The 17,081-nt window shown below is 40.7% G+C and overlaps 1 protein-coding gene across 1 annotated transcript in view; it reads left to right on the plus strand.

Annotated features, from left to right (window-relative positions):
- The first annotated feature begins 1,027 nt into the window (after positions 1–1,027).
- GADL1 (glutamate decarboxylase like 1) overlaps positions 1,028–17,081 on the plus strand; it is a 175,606-nt gene continuing 159,552 nt past the window's right edge. The window contains exons 1-5 of the mRNA XM_044678287.1: positions 1,028–1,195; positions 4,325–4,451; positions 11,677–11,767; positions 14,245–14,351; positions 16,212–16,327. Of these exons, the coding sequence (XP_044534222.1) occupies positions 1,043–1,195; positions 4,325–4,451; positions 11,677–11,767; positions 14,245–14,351; positions 16,212–16,327 (594 nt within the window). The 5' untranslated portion in view covers positions 1,028–1,042. The remainder of the gene's footprint in view (positions 1,196–4,324; positions 4,452–11,676; positions 11,768–14,244; positions 14,352–16,211; positions 16,328–17,081) is intronic.

A 17,081-nucleotide genomic window follows, 5' to 3' on the forward strand; every position in this document is an offset into this window, starting at 1 on the left:
ACTTCCTAACTGTGTGACCCTGGACAAGTCACTTAACTCCCATTGCCTACCCCTTATTGCCTTCCTGTCTTAGAACCAACAGATAGTGTTGGAAGTTAAAGTTTTGTTGTTGTTTTTTTTTTTTTAAAAGAACAAATAGAAAACAGGACATCGAGGTAGCACAGTGGACAGGCCTAGAGTCAGAAGGGTCTGAGTTAATCTGATCTCAGACAATTGCCACCTTACAAGTATTTAAAGGTTTGCTAAGTGCTTAATAAATATATTATTTGATCATCACAATGACCCTTTGAGGCAGTTGTTGCTAAAACCCTCATTTTACAGATGAAGCAACTAAGGCTTAGAGATTAAATGACTAGCCCAGAGTCACACAGCTGGTGAATACCTGAGACTAGAATTGATCTCAGGTCCTTCTTATTCCAAGTCTAGCACTCTACACCCTTTTCTATAATTCCTCTCAGGGGTTTTGCTCATACACTGAATTGGGGGCACTTCCTTTTATAGAACCATCCCATCATTTGTGTTAGGAGGTGATCTCTGAGGTGCAATAGCAGAGATAGCTCCAGGAAAAATGTCCAAGTGGCTGAAGTTTATCTTCTCTCTGTGTCTCCCTTTCCTAAATCCATTTCTTCTTATCTGCCTGGAATTGCTCTCAGGATTTTCAGGTGCCCATTGCCCTTTCCTCCCCTGATGCTCTTAGAATAGGGTTGATACCAGTCATTTATACGTCTGTTCCAATTCTCAGGGCCATTCACATGTTAAGCCTTTTCTGTAATAGCAGAATGAAAGCTTATGTTTCATTTTCATAGAACTTCACCTGTCAGTGGGAATAGGGTTATACACTGAGAGTGGGGATGGAAGGGAAGAGCAGGAATAAATGGAAAAAAATTCTCTAGTAGTGATCATTATGAATGGTGGTCAGTATAAGAAAATGCCCCCTAAATAAGTATCTCTTCCTTCCTTCCTCCCTTCCTTCCTTCCTTCCTTTCTTTACCCCCATCCTTCCTTCCTTCCTTCCTTCACAGGTGACCCTGAACAACAGGAAATGGTCCAAAACAAGAGGAATGTCATCTTAGTTGATGGCATCATACTTAATGGCCCCACCACAGATCCAAAAGCAGGAGAAAAATTCGTGGAAGAGGCCTGTCGACTAATCATGGAAGAAGTGATCCTCAAAGCTCCTGATGTGAAAGAGAAGGTAATTAATTCCAGAGTTGGAAAAGCCTCAGAGATCCTCTAGTCCCACACCCATGCCTTTGCCATATCTTGAGCAAAATGATCATTCAATCTTGGATTGCAAACTTCCAAGGAGGAAAAATGTACTACTTTCTTAGAAGCTAATTCCAGTTTTGGAGAGTTCTGGCTGTTAGGTATTTTTTTTCTTATCTCAAGCCTACCTCTGCCAATATGTTTGTAACTTCCTCCCATTGTTCCTAGTTCTGCTCACTGGACCCTAGAACAAGTCTATCCATTTCCCATAACAGCTCTTCAAATACCGCAAGACAGCTCTCATCTTTCCTCCCTCTCTTCTCAGCTCCAGGATGCACATCCCAAGTTCATTCAAAGGACCCATGTGAGATATGATCTTGAGGCCCTTCTTAATCCTACTTGCCCTCAAGCTTATTTATGTCCTCCTTAAAATGTGACACCCAGAAGAAAAAGCAACACTCCCAATGTGTTTGGACCAGGCAAAGCAGGATTACTGTCACTTCCCTTTTTCTGGATCCTGGCAATCACAGGACAGTGAACATTTCATTAACTTTTTTGGCTACCATTTCTCACATAGTTAGCTCTTACTGAGCTTGCAGACCACTATAATCCAAGATCTTTTTTTCCTTCTAGATAAATCTCTCCTATCTTATATTTGTGAGAATGATTTTTTAACTCAAGTTTATTAAGACTTAGAATTTAATAGGAGTAAATGTATCTTCTTATATTTGCCCCAAATGGTCAAGTTTGTGGAATTACTTTGGGCTCTTGAGTCTCATCTAATATATTAGCCATCTCTCCTACCTCTAAATCATTTAAAAATTAACTAAGCATGCTATGTCTTTATCCAAATAATTGTTTTAAAATGTTAGCATACAGAAAGGCCTTCTTCTAAGTTAATATTTGAGTCATATGACTAGAACTCATCCAGGGAATCTCATCGCTTCCTTCCTCTCTTCCTACTGATCTTGGGTATCAATCTTCTATTAGTCTTATTTTGCCATAGCCTTTCCTGACCAAGGATCTTTCATTTTACTTCACAGAGAAAATAGGAACAAAATAGGGATTTAGTATCACCACCTTCTCTTTGTTGTTTGTTATCATCCTATGGACCCTAAACATGACTCTTATCCCCCAGCATGATCATCTCTTTTTCTTAGAATAGCTAACAAAATCCTTTTCACTGTTCTTAGCTATTCTAACCAGTTTAAGATCAATGTTAATTTTAGGACTCCCTGGATTAAATTCCATTTTGTATCCAACCAATATTGTCTTCTTCTCAAGTCTCCATATATGTCTTAAAAGAGTTCCCTGTGCATCCACATCAATCTCTTTAGGCAACTCTTACTTCTTCCTTTTATTGGTCCTGTTTCTCTTTGTATCTTTACAGAATTTCATTTGTCAGAACTTCCCATTATTCCTGAGATTACTTCCTCTGTAGAATCTTAATTTGTAGGATTCTACCTATCCTTTTACTGGATGCTTTGAATTTTACGTTCTCCAAATCAAGAATTCACAATAGATATTTCCTCTTTTTCTGGATTATATAGTCTAAGATGCAATTGTTACTTCTCCTGAAGGTTCCCATCGTTTACTTCAAGCAAATGATTCTTCTTGTCAGTGAGAGTTATTCTCAGAATCCAATTTGCCTCTTAGTTCCTTCATCTTTTGAAGGTTGAAATTATCATTAAGGCAAATCAAGAAATCATTAGCTGCTCTACTTTATATGGAGACAGTCTCCAATAGATGTCAGCAAAATTGAGATCCTTCTCATGCCTCCATGCAGGCAAATGAGATAATATTTGTATAGTGTTTTAACACAGTACCTGGCACATAGTATATGCTTAATACATCCTTCTTCTCCTTCCTTCCCCTTTCCAAGCTTATGATCTCTTTCCTTAACTTGTTCTATATTTCCATTCTGTCTAGATCATCTATTGTACACGCTTATGATAATCTCACTTTGGTCTCCATCCAGCTTCACTCGAACATCCCACATCTGGTCTCTGCATTTCTTTACATGGTTATATATATTCTTAATATATGGTGCTACTCTATACCCATTTTTTTTATCTATTCTGTTCTTTTTTTAAAAAATAAGGCTTACCCTTTCATAAGGCCATTTTCTGGCCTTATGTCCCACCCCACCAATTCTCACTGAGATAAATTGTTTTTCTTGTTTTTCTCATCTACTCTCCCATTACCCATATCTTGTGCATTGAGTTTCAGCATTGGCTCCCCCTTTCTCTTTTTAGTTTTGTATTTTTTCTCCTCTGAGTTCTTTGGCTTGCATACTATTGCTTTTCTTCTGACACTGTAGTTTCTTCCTATGGTTCCCAGCTTGGTGGGTATCACATTTGGATTATCATAGCTATTTAGATATCTTTTTCTGTCCTTGTTTTTCTTTAGTTTAAAGCCCTTTTCTTTAGATTGTAAAATTCTAGACAAATATATTTTCATCAGCCTCTTTTTTAACTGTCTACTATCCCTAAAGAAGAGCCCAACTTTCCTCTATTATTGAGAGGGGAGACAGGAACAGGGAAGGCTTAATTAAGAGTAGATATGAGCTGACCATTGAAATGAAAGAAGAGATCAATTCTTAAAGGTTGGGGTGAGGAGGGAGCAATTCTTTGCATAAATGATGGCCTTTCTGAATGAACAGAGGTGAGAGACAGCATTGTGAGTATGAGGAATAGCAAGGAGCTGATATCAAGACCTTACAAAGCATTTCCTCCTCCTCTCTGCTGTTTTCTTATTGGATTAAGAGCTCTTTTGGGTGGGTGGGTGGGTGAGTGGTTCTATTTTCTTTCTTTGACTAGCCATAGAGGATAGATCTATCATTAAGCAGTCAAATAGGGGACAACTAAATTTCAGCTCTTTTGCTTGGCTGTGGGTTGTTAAAATGTCCCCATGAGCAGTGACCAGTCTAGTATTTGTAGGCCCTGCCAAGCAAGCCGGCTGCTGGTGAATTGTAACACAATTTTTTCAGTCATTTTTGATTCCCCTCTGCCTGGCTGGATGTGATTTCCATGTCACCCACTGTTTGATTTCCTCTGCTTGCTCTTGACCTCATGCAGTATTTATAGTATGCATCCCCACATCCCCCTTCCGTCTCTAGGTTTGTGAATGGCAGCCTCCGGAGCAGCTGAAGAAACTGCTTGATCTGGAGATGAGGGACACGGGGGAACCACATCAGAGGCTCCTGAAACTTTGCCAGGATGTCATCCGATATAGCGTCAAAACCAGTAAGGCTCTTAATTTGTCTCATGACCTCTAGCTCAGAGACAAGGAAACATATTTGCTTAGAAATGGGTTATCTATTACAAAAAGAGATGATAACTAGTTTTGTGGGATGAAAAAGATTGAAATGAAAACCAACAGTGGATCCGTTGTTTTCGGGGGTGACGTACTTGGGGTTGCTTTTTTATTTTAGTTTTCTGATGATTGAACAAAGTTGACTCTGTGACCAAACCAATTGATTTTTGTAGAAATCTGCTGTGAAGCCAAAAAACCAGTGTTGACAGCAAAATAGTTGATTGGCTGGCTATGGATGGAAATGGTCTGTAGTTTTACAGTGCCCAGCTTTTTCTAATGTCCCCATTAAAAGAGTATTTACCGTGACAGCTTTTGCCTCCCTATTCTAGCTGTATATTCAGAAGTAAGCAGCTTAAATCTGCCATGTAATTTGGGTTCCCGTGTTGGTCATGTGAATTTTTAGAAAGATCTGAAAATCCTACATGATGGCCCTCTAAAGTCCTCATGAATGTTAGTCAGAGTCTGTTCCTTTAAAGTATCCTTATGAGTTCTTTGATTATACCTTTGACTGACATCGCATATCTGAATTAAAAAAAAAATGAGGTCTGGTAGGAGCACGAAGACTTTTAGCAAGTTGGGAGAAGTAGAAACACCCAGGATATTTTGGCTCATTGATGGTAACACGTGGAAGCAAAGAAACATTATGGTCCAATGAAGAAGGCAGCTAGGTGGCACAGCAGATAGAGTGCTGGACTTGGAATCAGGAAGACATCTTCATGAGTTCAAATCCAGCCAGAGCACTTCCAAACTGTGTGACCCTGTTGGCCTCAGTTTCCTCATTTTTTAAATGAGCTGGAGAGGGAAATGACAAACCACTCCAGTGTCTTTGTCAAAAAAACCTCAGATGAGGTTACGAAGAGTTGGACATGAACGAAAAATGACCGAACAACAACAAAATGAGCCAATGGAAACAACAACATTGATTTTATAGCTAGAAAGCCTGAATCAAATTTCAAACTCTGCTACTTTGTGTGATCTGGGACAAGTCAGTTACCTACTCTAAGTCTCCAGTCCTTTACTCATAAAATGAAAGGATTAGACTTAATGTGTACTAATTTCCTTCTAGCTCAAAGTCTAAGAACTAGTGGCTCTGTTGACCACTTGTCCCCTTCTGAATACTTTCTATTACTCTCTATAATTGCTGGATCTCTTGTCGATCTCCTTTGCTAATTCGTCATCCATATCACTCCTTTGCCCTGCTGGTGCTCCCCAAGGTTCTGTCCTCTTCTCTTCTCTACATTCATTCTTTCAGTAACCTCATGAGCTCCTGTGGACTTAATTGTGATGACCCCCAGATCATGCTTCATTCTTTCCCTTGAGCTTTATTCCCTTTTCATTATTTCCTAATGGATATGTTAAACTGGATATCTTTTTTTAAAATTTATTTTAACTTTTAAAAATATTTTAAGTTTAATTAATTTAGAAGATTTTCACATGGTTACATGATTCATGTTCTTTCCCTCCCCTCCTCCCCCCACCCCCATAGCCAACACGCAATTCCACTGGGTTTTACGTGTCATTGATCAGGACCTAGTTCCATATTATTGATATCTGTACTAGAGTATCGTTTAGAGTCTACATCCCCAATCATATCCCCATTGACCCAGTTTAAACTGGATATCTTAAAGACATTTTAAACTCAATATAATAATTCATTATCTTTCCCCAAACACTCTTTCCTCCTCCAAACTTCCCTATTTCCATACAAGGCCCTCTTATGCTTCCTGGCTCCCAAGTTCACAACCTTGGCATTATGTTCAACTCTTCATGCTCCCTCATCCCACATATCCAATTAGTTGCCAAATCTTGCCATTTCTAACTCTATAATATGTCTCAAATCCGAGCTCTCCTCTCTACTCTCATAGACTTTCCACTTTAGTTCAAGCCCTTATCAGCTCTTCTTTAGATTAGTGTAATTGCTTCCCAACTGGTTTCTGTCCTCAAGCCTCTCCCCACTCAAGTCCCATCCTACAAACAGCAGCCAAGATTATTTTCCTCAAGTGCAGCTCTGACCAAGTCACTCTTCAACTCAATAAATTCAAATGGTTCCCATTATTTCCTAGAATAAACTACAATTCCCCCATTTAGTTTTTGAAACTCTTCAAAACCTGGCCTCTACCTTCCTTTCTATCATAACTGGGCATTACTACTCCCCCTGTACTCCACAGTCTAGCTCAGTGCTTCCCAAACTTTTTTGGCCTACCACCCCCTTTCCAGAAAAAGCATTACTGAGCCCCCTAGAAATTATTATTTTTTTTAAATTTTAACAGTAATTAATAGGAAAGTTAAATACACCTGTGGCTATGACTGCCTCCCTGGATTGCTGCAGCACCCACCAGGGGGCGGTGGCGCCCACTTTGGGAATCACTGGTCTAGCTGAATTGGTCTTTTCTCTATTCCTCACCAATATCATTCCATCCCTTTTCCCTGTGCTTGTGTGGAGCACACTCCCTCCTTTCCTCCATTTTCCTTTGGGGCCTTCCTCTTTAAAGACTTTGTATTTAAGACACAGCTTGGGCACCATCTATGGCATGAAACCTTTCCTTTTTTTTTTTTTTTCAATTTTTTTAATTGATTAAGAAAAATTTTCTATGGTTCCATGATTCATGTTCTTCCCTCCCCACCTCCTACCCCCTTCCCATAGCCAACGCAATTTCACTGAGTTTTACATGTGTCATTGATCAAGACCTATTTCCATATTATTGATATTTGCATTAGGTGATTATTTAGAGTCTGCATCCTCAATCATATCCCCATCGACCCATGTGATCGAGCACTTGATGAAACCTTTCCTGATTCCTTTCCTCACCTTCCCTCTCTTCCCAAACTACTTTACATTTGTTCACTTTGTATGTATTTGTATTTATTCATTTTATTATACATCCATGTACTCTTATGTATGTGTATGTATACATATATATTTATTTGAACATCTCCCCCATTAGAACATATTTATTTTATTTTTTGTACTTGTATGTATCTCTAGCATCTGGCACAGTGCCTAGCACTTAGTAGGTACTTAAAAATATTTGTTGGTTAATTTATTGATCTTCTAAGCTTATGTGGATTAAATAAAGGAGACATTAGGCATGTGATAAAGTGCTTTTTTCTTAATTGACTGCTAACATCAAAGAACCCGGTGCCCAGATTCCAGGAGGGAGGAAAAAATCACATAAGAATGAAAGACACAGATTTTTAAATGCAATAAAGAGCTAATCCATTGCTTAGGACCAACCTAGCTTGATGCCATGTGAATTCTGACACTGAATTAAATTTAGAGGAAAGAATCTAATCAAATTACAGCTAAAAATAATTGGATTGTTTCCCCTTGGGAAAGGCTGGTGTATTTATCAAAAGCCCCGTTAGCATTTCGGAAGCAGAGATACATATCTTATTATTATGGTCTATGTCAGAAGGGGTGGAATGACATTTAATGTCAGGGATTCTTAGTTTACTGGACTTGTTCCATGCTGTTGCTATGGAAATCACTCATAAATTAACATGGAGAACTCCAAAAATTCTTTGTGTAATCATGGCTCCTAGCCATGCCCAGATTCCATTGGTGGATTAGAGGAAGAAGTTGTCATGTCCTATTTTCAGTCACTTTCGGTTTTAGTTATTATTTTTTTTGGGGGGGGGCTGGGGGCTGGTTTCAAGGAAGAAAGTCTAATGGAGACAGTATTAATGTAATGGGAGGCCACTTGTGGAAATGATTCTCCTTGAATGAAAATTTGGAAATGGGGAGATGATAGTTTTTTCTTTAATGTGCCATAATTACACATGAAATCAAAAGTAAGGAATGGGTATGAATATTCATTCATAGGCTATAAAATCAAAGACCTCAATAACATTATAAGAGGCAATGTAGAATAGAGCAAAGAACACTGTATTGGAAATCAGAGCAACTGGGTTTAAATCCTGTCTCTGTCATTATCTAACTGTGTGACTTTGGATAAGTCACCTCATCTCTCTGTGTTTTACTTTTCTGAGAGGATTGTACTAAATTGTCTCTGACTTAAAATATTCCTGCCCAGGGGGCAGCTAGGTGGTTCAGTGGCCTGAACTTCAGGCCCAGAGATGGGAGGTCCTGGGTTCAAATAAAGCCTCACACACTTCCCAGTTGTTTGACCCTGGGCAAGTCACTTGATCCCCATTTCCTAATTCTTACTGCTTTTCTGCCTTAGAACCAATAAACAATATTGATTCTAAGATGGAAGATAAGGGTTTTAAAAAAATATTCCTGCCCTAAATTTGTGATGTTTTATGAAAACCAGTGAGATTGCTGGGGTGCAAAATTGCCTCATGGAACCTGAGAAATTCCAGTGTTGGATGAACCTTTGAGGCTATTGAGTTCAAGGCTCCTTCAGTATATGAATTTCCTCCCTAAGTAGTCAGCTTGACCACTTCCATAACAGGAGAATCAAGGAGAAGCCCAGGTCATTTTTGCAACATTTTAGTTATCCCATTTCATCGAACTGTAACTTCTCTATACCCTCTCCGCTTTCACTCAATATCCTTCCTCCAAGTCTTAGCCCTTTCCTTCTAGAAAGGCACAGAATCAAATTATTCTTCCTTTCACTGGAAATCCCTTTACCTACTCAATTCAATCAACAAACTTTCTTAAGTAGCCACTGTATGTAAAGTGGAATGCCAAGACACAAGGAAAGAACTTCCTTCTTTGGGATTGTCCATTTCTTCTTATTTATATCCCTGGGGCTAAGCATGGCACCTGATATATTCATAAATACTTGTCTATTGATTCTACTAAAATAATTTACATTTTTCCCCCTAAGTCAATCAAGAAATCAATCAAGAAATGTTTATGAAGTACTTAGCTCAGTGTCTTGTACTCAGTAAGCACCAAATAAATGCTTATTAACTTAACTTGTTAACTTACATGCACTGTTCCAGGCATGGTGATAGACCTGAGGATACCAAGACAGAAATGAATGTCTCTGCCCTCAAAAAGCTTTCATTCTCTCTTACTTCCATTCTAATGGCAACCAGTTGGTCAACAAACATTTATTAAGCACCTATGAAGTTCTGGGGATACAAAGAAAGCTAAAGACAGTACCTGATGTTAAGGAACTCCCAGTCTGATGGGGGAGACAACATGGAAGTCCAAGAGGTCCCATGATCTTGATATGGGTTGGACCAGCAGGCCAGTCTTCCTCATGGGATGTGTTTGAAGTCCCTTCACAGTCATGGCTACCCTATAGGTCATTTCTAGCCAATCAGCCTCCTTTCTTTAGTACAGCACTCAGTACTGACCTCAGTAGCCCCAATGTGGTCCTCTAATCCTTATTTCTACTTTTGCTTTTGAAAGGTTAATGGCTGACATCATCTGCATTCTAATTGTGTTCACTAATAGAGGCACACATTATCTATGGCTTTGAAGGTAATGGCTCTCATTTGTCTAGAACAGGCAGATAGGCACTTAAGAAATTGCTTATTAGCTTCTGCCTCAGTTTCCTCATCTGTAAAATTAGATTATTGGACTTGATGGTCCCTAGGATCCTTTCCAGATCTAAATCTATGATCATTATATGAATGAACTCACTTCATTCTCATAACAGTCTTGAGAAATAATTACTGCAATATTATTTTCCCCATTTAATAGATAAGAAAGCTGAAAATTGATATTGTCAGTTTTGATGGTCCACTTTGAAAAATAAAAGGGTCATTAACCAAGAATAACACATGATAATAATAATAATGATATTACTACTGACTAACATTTATTATTCATGAACCAATTCACTGGGCATTCTGTTTCATACAGAAGCACAGAATTATAAAGAACAAATTTGTGTCTCAGTTCCTAAATTTTAGTCCTTGGGAATCATTTCTGTGAGCATCCCACCATTACAGGTTACACCACCAAAACCAAGTGTTCAATAAAAAAAATGAGATCCAAAAAAAGAAACAGACTATTAAAATAAGGCCTGAGAAAAATCTTCCTCTAATTAACTAATGGCATCTGGACATGGCTAGGAGCGATTTATGAAGAATTATGTTTAATGGTAACTGACATTTAGGACTTTATGTTTTGCAAAATCCTGGGTGCAAAGTTTGTGTGAGCCATAGCACATCACTTAACCTCTGCCTCAGTTTCCTCCTCTATAAAATTAGATGGTTGGACTCAATGGCCTCTAAGATCCCTTCCAGATCTAAATCTATGATCATATCAATGACCTTACTTCATTCTCATAACAGTCTTGAGAACTAATTACTACAATATTATTTCTCCCATTTCACAGATAAGAAAGCTGAGGCTTGGAGAAGCCATGACTTCCTCATGGTCAAAACCTAGGTCTTGCCTGTTTAGGGCAACTAGTGGATAGAGCACTAGGTCTGGAGTCAGGTTCAGTTGTGACTTCAGACAGTAGCTGTGTGACCCTAGACAAGTCACTTAACTCTGTTGGCCTCAGTTTCCTTATCTGTCAAATGTACTCGAGAAGGAAATGGCAAACCACTCCAGTAGGTTTGCCAAGAAAATCCCAAATGGGGTCACAAAGTCTGGCATGACTAAGAAGTGACCGAACCACAAGAACAAAGGAGATTTGGGACTGGCTGCTGAGACCAGATGGTCTTGGAGGGCCCTTCTAGCTCTGAGCTTCTAGGATTCTCCAAGGCCAACGTTCTTTCTATTGTTTGCTACAATAATATTTAAAAGCTGGCATTTTCTAGAGGGCTTTAAGATTTACAAAACCCTCTACCGAGATCATCACAAAGAGGTCAACGTGTCTGAAGGACTAAAGAACAACGACAGCTTGCCTGTCTCCAAGACCAGTAGTTATTACGCTCCACCAGCCTGCCTTGCTCATGAACAAAGAGCTGGAGAATGAGGGTTCCCCAAGGAACCCTGCCAGTAAGATGAAAATAAAGGGTTAATGCTGAGAGTGACTTTCTCCAGTGGATGTATAAGCTTCCGACATCTGGGCAAGCAGAAATCCAAAGTGAAGTTTCTCATGGAGAAAAACCAACAAAACCCAAAATGGCAGATGGATCCTTTCTCCAGAAATAAACGGAATTGTCTGATTCCGCTGGGGCAGTCTGCCTCTTCTGGAAAGGGGGCGGTGAGAAAGGACTTCCAAGGTTCTCTCTTCCTTTCAGCATGCCTGAATTAAGAATGACTTGTTTTCGAATCAACAGATCACCCAAGATTCTTCAATCAGCTGTACGCTGGCATCGATTACTATTCCTTAGTGGCTCGGTTCATCACGGAGGCATTGAATCCAAGTGTGTAAGTGCATCCACATTCCTGGAATTTTGTGGCAAGAATGGATTTCTTTATATTGTTTAGTTGGGGCTTTTGCCGAATAGTTGTGGCATGATTCCGTTTCTGTTCTAAATAATAGTAATAGCAGCTGGGGGCAGCTGGGTGGCTCAGTGGATTGAGAGCCAGACCCTAGAGATGGGAGGTCCTAGGTTCAAATCCAGCCTCAGACACTTCCCAGCTGTGTGACCCTGGGCAAGTCACTTGACCCCCATTGCCCACCCTCACCACTCTTCTGCCTTGGGGCCAATACACATAGTATTGACTCCAAAATGGAAGATAAGGGTTTAGAAAAAAATAAAAATAAAAAAAAAATAGTAATAGCAGCTGACCTGCATATCCTCATCTTTAGAGAGGTGAAATGGGGCACAGACCTATGATTTCACCAAAAGGAAACTCATAGTATGGAAACTCATTGACTCACTTGCAACTTTATAAAGCCATAGCTGCGGAGAAGGAAGGGACCCTAGAAGCCACATTGAGTCTATCCCTCCCTCTGCATTTTATACATGAGGAAAGAACAGAGAGATTAAGCAACTTGCCCGTGGGTACACAGCTAGTATTGTACCTTAGGAGTTGAACAGTGATCTTAGTGTTCCTTTTTGGAAGCTCTTCTAGGTTCTTAAGTCTTAGCCAGATGCTCCTCTGAGTGAAGGGATGTGGGAAAGCCATGATGAATTTTCTATCGTCTACTCTCCTCATGCCCATCTTTATATTTGGGGCTAAGATGGGGCTACATTCAATATGAATGATTGGCATTTATATATACTACTTATAGTTTTGCAAAACACTTTACATGGATGATAGCTGTAGCAACTCATGACAGCCCTGTGAAATTGGAACTTTGGATATCTTCATGCCCATTTTGCATGTGAGGAAACTGAGACCCAAGAAGGTTAGCTGATTTGCCCAGGACCATACAGCTAGCCATATGCCATAGGATCTCTCTCGAAGTAAGAGAGAGTGAGCAAGAAGACTCTTACCCAACAGAGTGACATACTTTAGACAAATACTTATATACAAACAAATGAAATCCATAACTGAGATGGATCTTCCTTTTTCAGAGGCATCACTTATTGCTGATGTACTCAACCCACTGCCAACCATCCCTGTTTCTGAATATGTCGTAGTCAGACTTTCCATAGTACAAAATTGGTGGCGCATTTTGTTCTTTGAGATGATAGATCTTAAGTATGCTTTATTGATTATTTAATTTATTGACTTGTATTTCTAGATCTGGATTTGAATCTGTAGTTACAGGGTTCAAATCTCACCTCTTACATGGCCAGTGATACATTGGGCTAGTCATTTAACCTCATAAGGCCTCAGTTTCCTCATTTGTAAAATGAAAGAGTTTGGATTAGATGATCTTAGAGGTCTATTCCAGTTCTATAGCTATGACCATTTGACCTTCTTGAGACTCAGTTTCCTCATCTGTACAAATAAAGGGGTCTTGACTAGTTGGCTTCTGAGGACTGTGGTCCTTTTCCTCCTAGAAATGGCTCCAGTAATGTGCCGTGTGTAGATCGCCCAAGGGCCAGCTTGGCTGAACCCTTGCCATCATGAGTTGACCAGCAAGGTGGTATAATTTGGTTTTTATTTTGATTTTTTGGGGAAAGGAAACTCATGAAAGTTGTCCACTCAAGTATAAGCACTCTGATGGCCCTTTGAAGGAAAGACAGCAAAATAACAATAACAATAACAATAATAACAACAGTAACTGCTTCACTGACATCCAAAGTCTATACAGAACAGAACAGTCACTGGTCTACCAGTCAAATACCAATGACCCCTGGTATTCTTGTTCCCTCCTCTGTCAAAGGATCCAGGGTAGGGGTTGGGGATGGAAAAGAGGCAGAGAATAGAGCAGAAGACTTTCAAGCTTCTAAATGTGGAATTCCAGGGGGCAGCTGGGTAGCTCAGTGGATTGAGAGTCAGGCCTAGAGACGGGAGGTCCTAGATTCAAGTCCAGCCTCAGACATTTCCCAGCTGTGTGACCCTGGGCAAGTCATTTGGCCCCCATTGCCCACCCTTACCACTCTTCCACCTAGGAGCCAATACACAGAAGTTAAGGGTTTAAAAAAAAAAAGAATAAATACAGAATTCCAATTTCCTCTTTTCCATCTCAAAGAATCTCTAAGTCAAACCTCCACAACGTCTTTGGCTCGCCGTCCATTAGTATTTATCTAGCTGTGAATAATGCCGTCTTTGCTCATATATTTCCGTACCCTGATGGGGAAACGTCCTGACAATCCCACCAGCTCAGGATCAGTAAATACAACCCACAGCTTCGTTTGCTGCTGGAAGAACAGGCATGTAACTTGGCTAAAGCCACTGCCTCCAAGGCTGTATGTATGTGTGCGTGTGCGTGTGTGTGATTGAGGACAACAGAGGGGCAATTAGGCTCCACTCCTGGAACTGAAGCCTCTTTTTTCTCTGTTTAGTTACACCTATGAGGTGTCCCCAGTGTTTCTGTTAGTGGAAGAAGCTGTTCTCAAGAAGATGATTGAATTCATTGGCTGGAAAGAAGGAGACGGCATATTTAACCCAGGTAAGAAAAAAGGATGACTGCCTTCCTCCCCTCCTTCCTTTCCTGACATGCTAAGCGTGTGTCACTCCCATCTTTTATATTAAAAACAAAATCTCGTGTACTGGGCACTGATGCAAAACGCTGAATGCTAATGATGCTCTTTGGCGAAGACGGATCTCGGAGCTCTCCCCCAAATTGACAGCTGTGTGCGCTTTCATGCGTGTAGCCCGTGGAACGGCATCGAGTCTGTCTTCTCAGTCGTTGCTGGTGTCCTGTCTCCCATCTTTAATTTTCCTACGAATGGACGCATGAATGAAAACGCACTTATTAAGCATTTACCATGTGCCGAGTGCCGTGCTAAGTGCCGAGGAGACAGATACTAAGGGAAAGGCGGCCTTCACCCTTGAGGAGTTTCATTCTGTTTGTAGAAGAATTCTAATTCATTCTCATAGAGAGAGGAGATGGGGCCATTTGGGTTTGGAAAATTACAAAGTAAAGAGTGGAAGATGGGGGCAGCTAGGTGGCTCAGCAGATAGAGAGCCGGGTCTAGAGATGGGGTTCAAATCTGGCCTCAGACACATCCTAGCTGGGTGACCCTGGGCAAGTCACTTGACCCCCATTGTCTCGCCCTGATGGCTCTTCTGCCTTAGAACCAATACTCAGTATTGATTCCACTATGGAAAGTAAAGGTTAAAAATAAAAAAAGAGCGGAGATGGAGAATGTAGATTGTGACATCTTCTCTAGGATCCATCATTTGTAAAGTGGAGTTGAAGGGAGAGGGGTGACCAGCAAAGGCAGAGAGCTAAAGAAGAAAGTCAAAATATGGCTGAGAAGTAGCTTGGATGGAGTTGGCCAAGTGAAGCACTCATTGCTCATGACACAGGGTTGGAATTCTACCTCTGAGTCATTGTGTGACTCTAGGCAAGTGACTTGAATTCTCTGAACCAGAAACAAGCCCCTAAGAAAAGAAGGGTTGTAATCAGAGGCATTTTAGTGTCTCGGCGCACTGTGCCTAGAATCCCGAAGATCTGAATTCAAATTTAGCCTCAAAATCGCTTCTTAGCCTTTTGGCTAAGTTCAAGTGTAAATCTACCCTCAAACACTTACTAGCCATTAGTGTGCCCTGGGCAAGTGACTTCACTTGTCACCACTTGGACACCGAAACAACCCTACAAGAAAGGTAGAATGAGAATTATTATCATCACTGAATCAATGAAGCACCAGCTAGAAGCAGTAGATAGAATGCTGGATTTTCAGCCAGGAAGTCTGAGTTCAAAGCTGGTCTCAGATACTTAATAGCTTGTCACTCTGGGCAAGTTACCTGAACTTTGTTTATCTAAGGTTCCTCATCTGTAAAATGGGTATAATACTAGCAATCTACTATATTGTGAGAACTAAATGAGATAATGTTTATAAGTGCTTAGTATACTGCCTGGTACATAGTAGGCCCTCTAGAATACTGGTTATTATTATTATTTTTATTAGAAAATATATGGATGGGCATGAATGCAATGAAAAAGACAGTGGCTGGCTCCACCGTTCCCTAAATTCACAGACACTGGGTAGAAATGAGTCTGTTGAGAAATGGGTTAGGACCCCAGAGGGGCCAGTCTTCGAAGATAGATCGAGAGAGTTCTGGAGGGAGGAAGCAAAGGCCTGGATATTTTTGTCGTTGGCCACCAAAAGGAGAAGTGGGTGGAGAATTTGTAGCAACTGGGAAGCCCAGGTCCCCTGCTAGGTCACTCGGGCCCCAGTCACCGTCCTCTTAAGTGCTTTTTCATGAAGTTATTTCCAAGTCATTGGAAACTCTGCCTGCAGCTAAGAAGAGCTGGATGTCAGCAAAGGGGCTTCAACGATACCTTCTCCCTTTGTTTTAACAGGCGGTTCTGTGTCCAATATGTACGCCATGAACTTAGCCCGGTACAAATACTGTCCTGAGATCAAGGAGAAAGGACTCTCCGGGCTGCCTAGACTGGTGCTTTTTACATCAGCTGAGGTAAAGGAGTCATCCTGCGGACAAGACTTGATTCTCTAAAAAGCCGTGACTCGGTGTTGCTGGTCAGTTCTCAGGGCCGGTCCTGGATGACTTATCGTAGCTGCATGTCAATAACCAATGACCAAAATAAGGGTCATGATCCAATGAGTCTTTTCATCATCATGAAGTATGCAAAGAATGGACACACACACACACACACACACACATACACACACACACACTCACACACACACACTCACACATACACACGTACACACACTCACACGCACACTCACACTTACACACACGCACACTCACACTCACACACACTCATACTCACACATACACATGCACACACACACTCACACACTCACACTTACACACTCACACACACTCACACTTACACATACACACGCACACACACACACACTCACACATATACACGCGCACACACTCACACACACTCACACACACTCACACACACTCACACTTACACACACTCACACACACTCATGTACCCTGTACAGTACCCTTATTTGAAGTGTTCTAGATTATAAAATTCTCTTTCAAGAAAAGGGAAAATTTAATTTGAAAGAAGGCACGTGCTCTCTCCAGGCAGTGTCTTCCTTGAGCATCTGAGGGATGAGATTTCAGAAGACCGAGGCTAGGATTTGTGGAAACACACCCAGGCTGTGTTGTTCCTATTCCCACGTGGTCCTGGGGTTTAACAGACGCAGTGCCAAATGCAAATGGAAGCACGTTTCACACTTGTGTG

This window comes from Gracilinanus agilis, chromosome 5 (genome assembly GCF_016433145.1).
Source record: "Gracilinanus agilis isolate LMUSP501 chromosome 5, AgileGrace, whole genome shotgun sequence".
In the NCBI taxonomy this organism is placed as follows: domain Eukaryota; kingdom Metazoa; phylum Chordata; class Mammalia; order Didelphimorphia; family Didelphidae; genus Gracilinanus; species Gracilinanus agilis.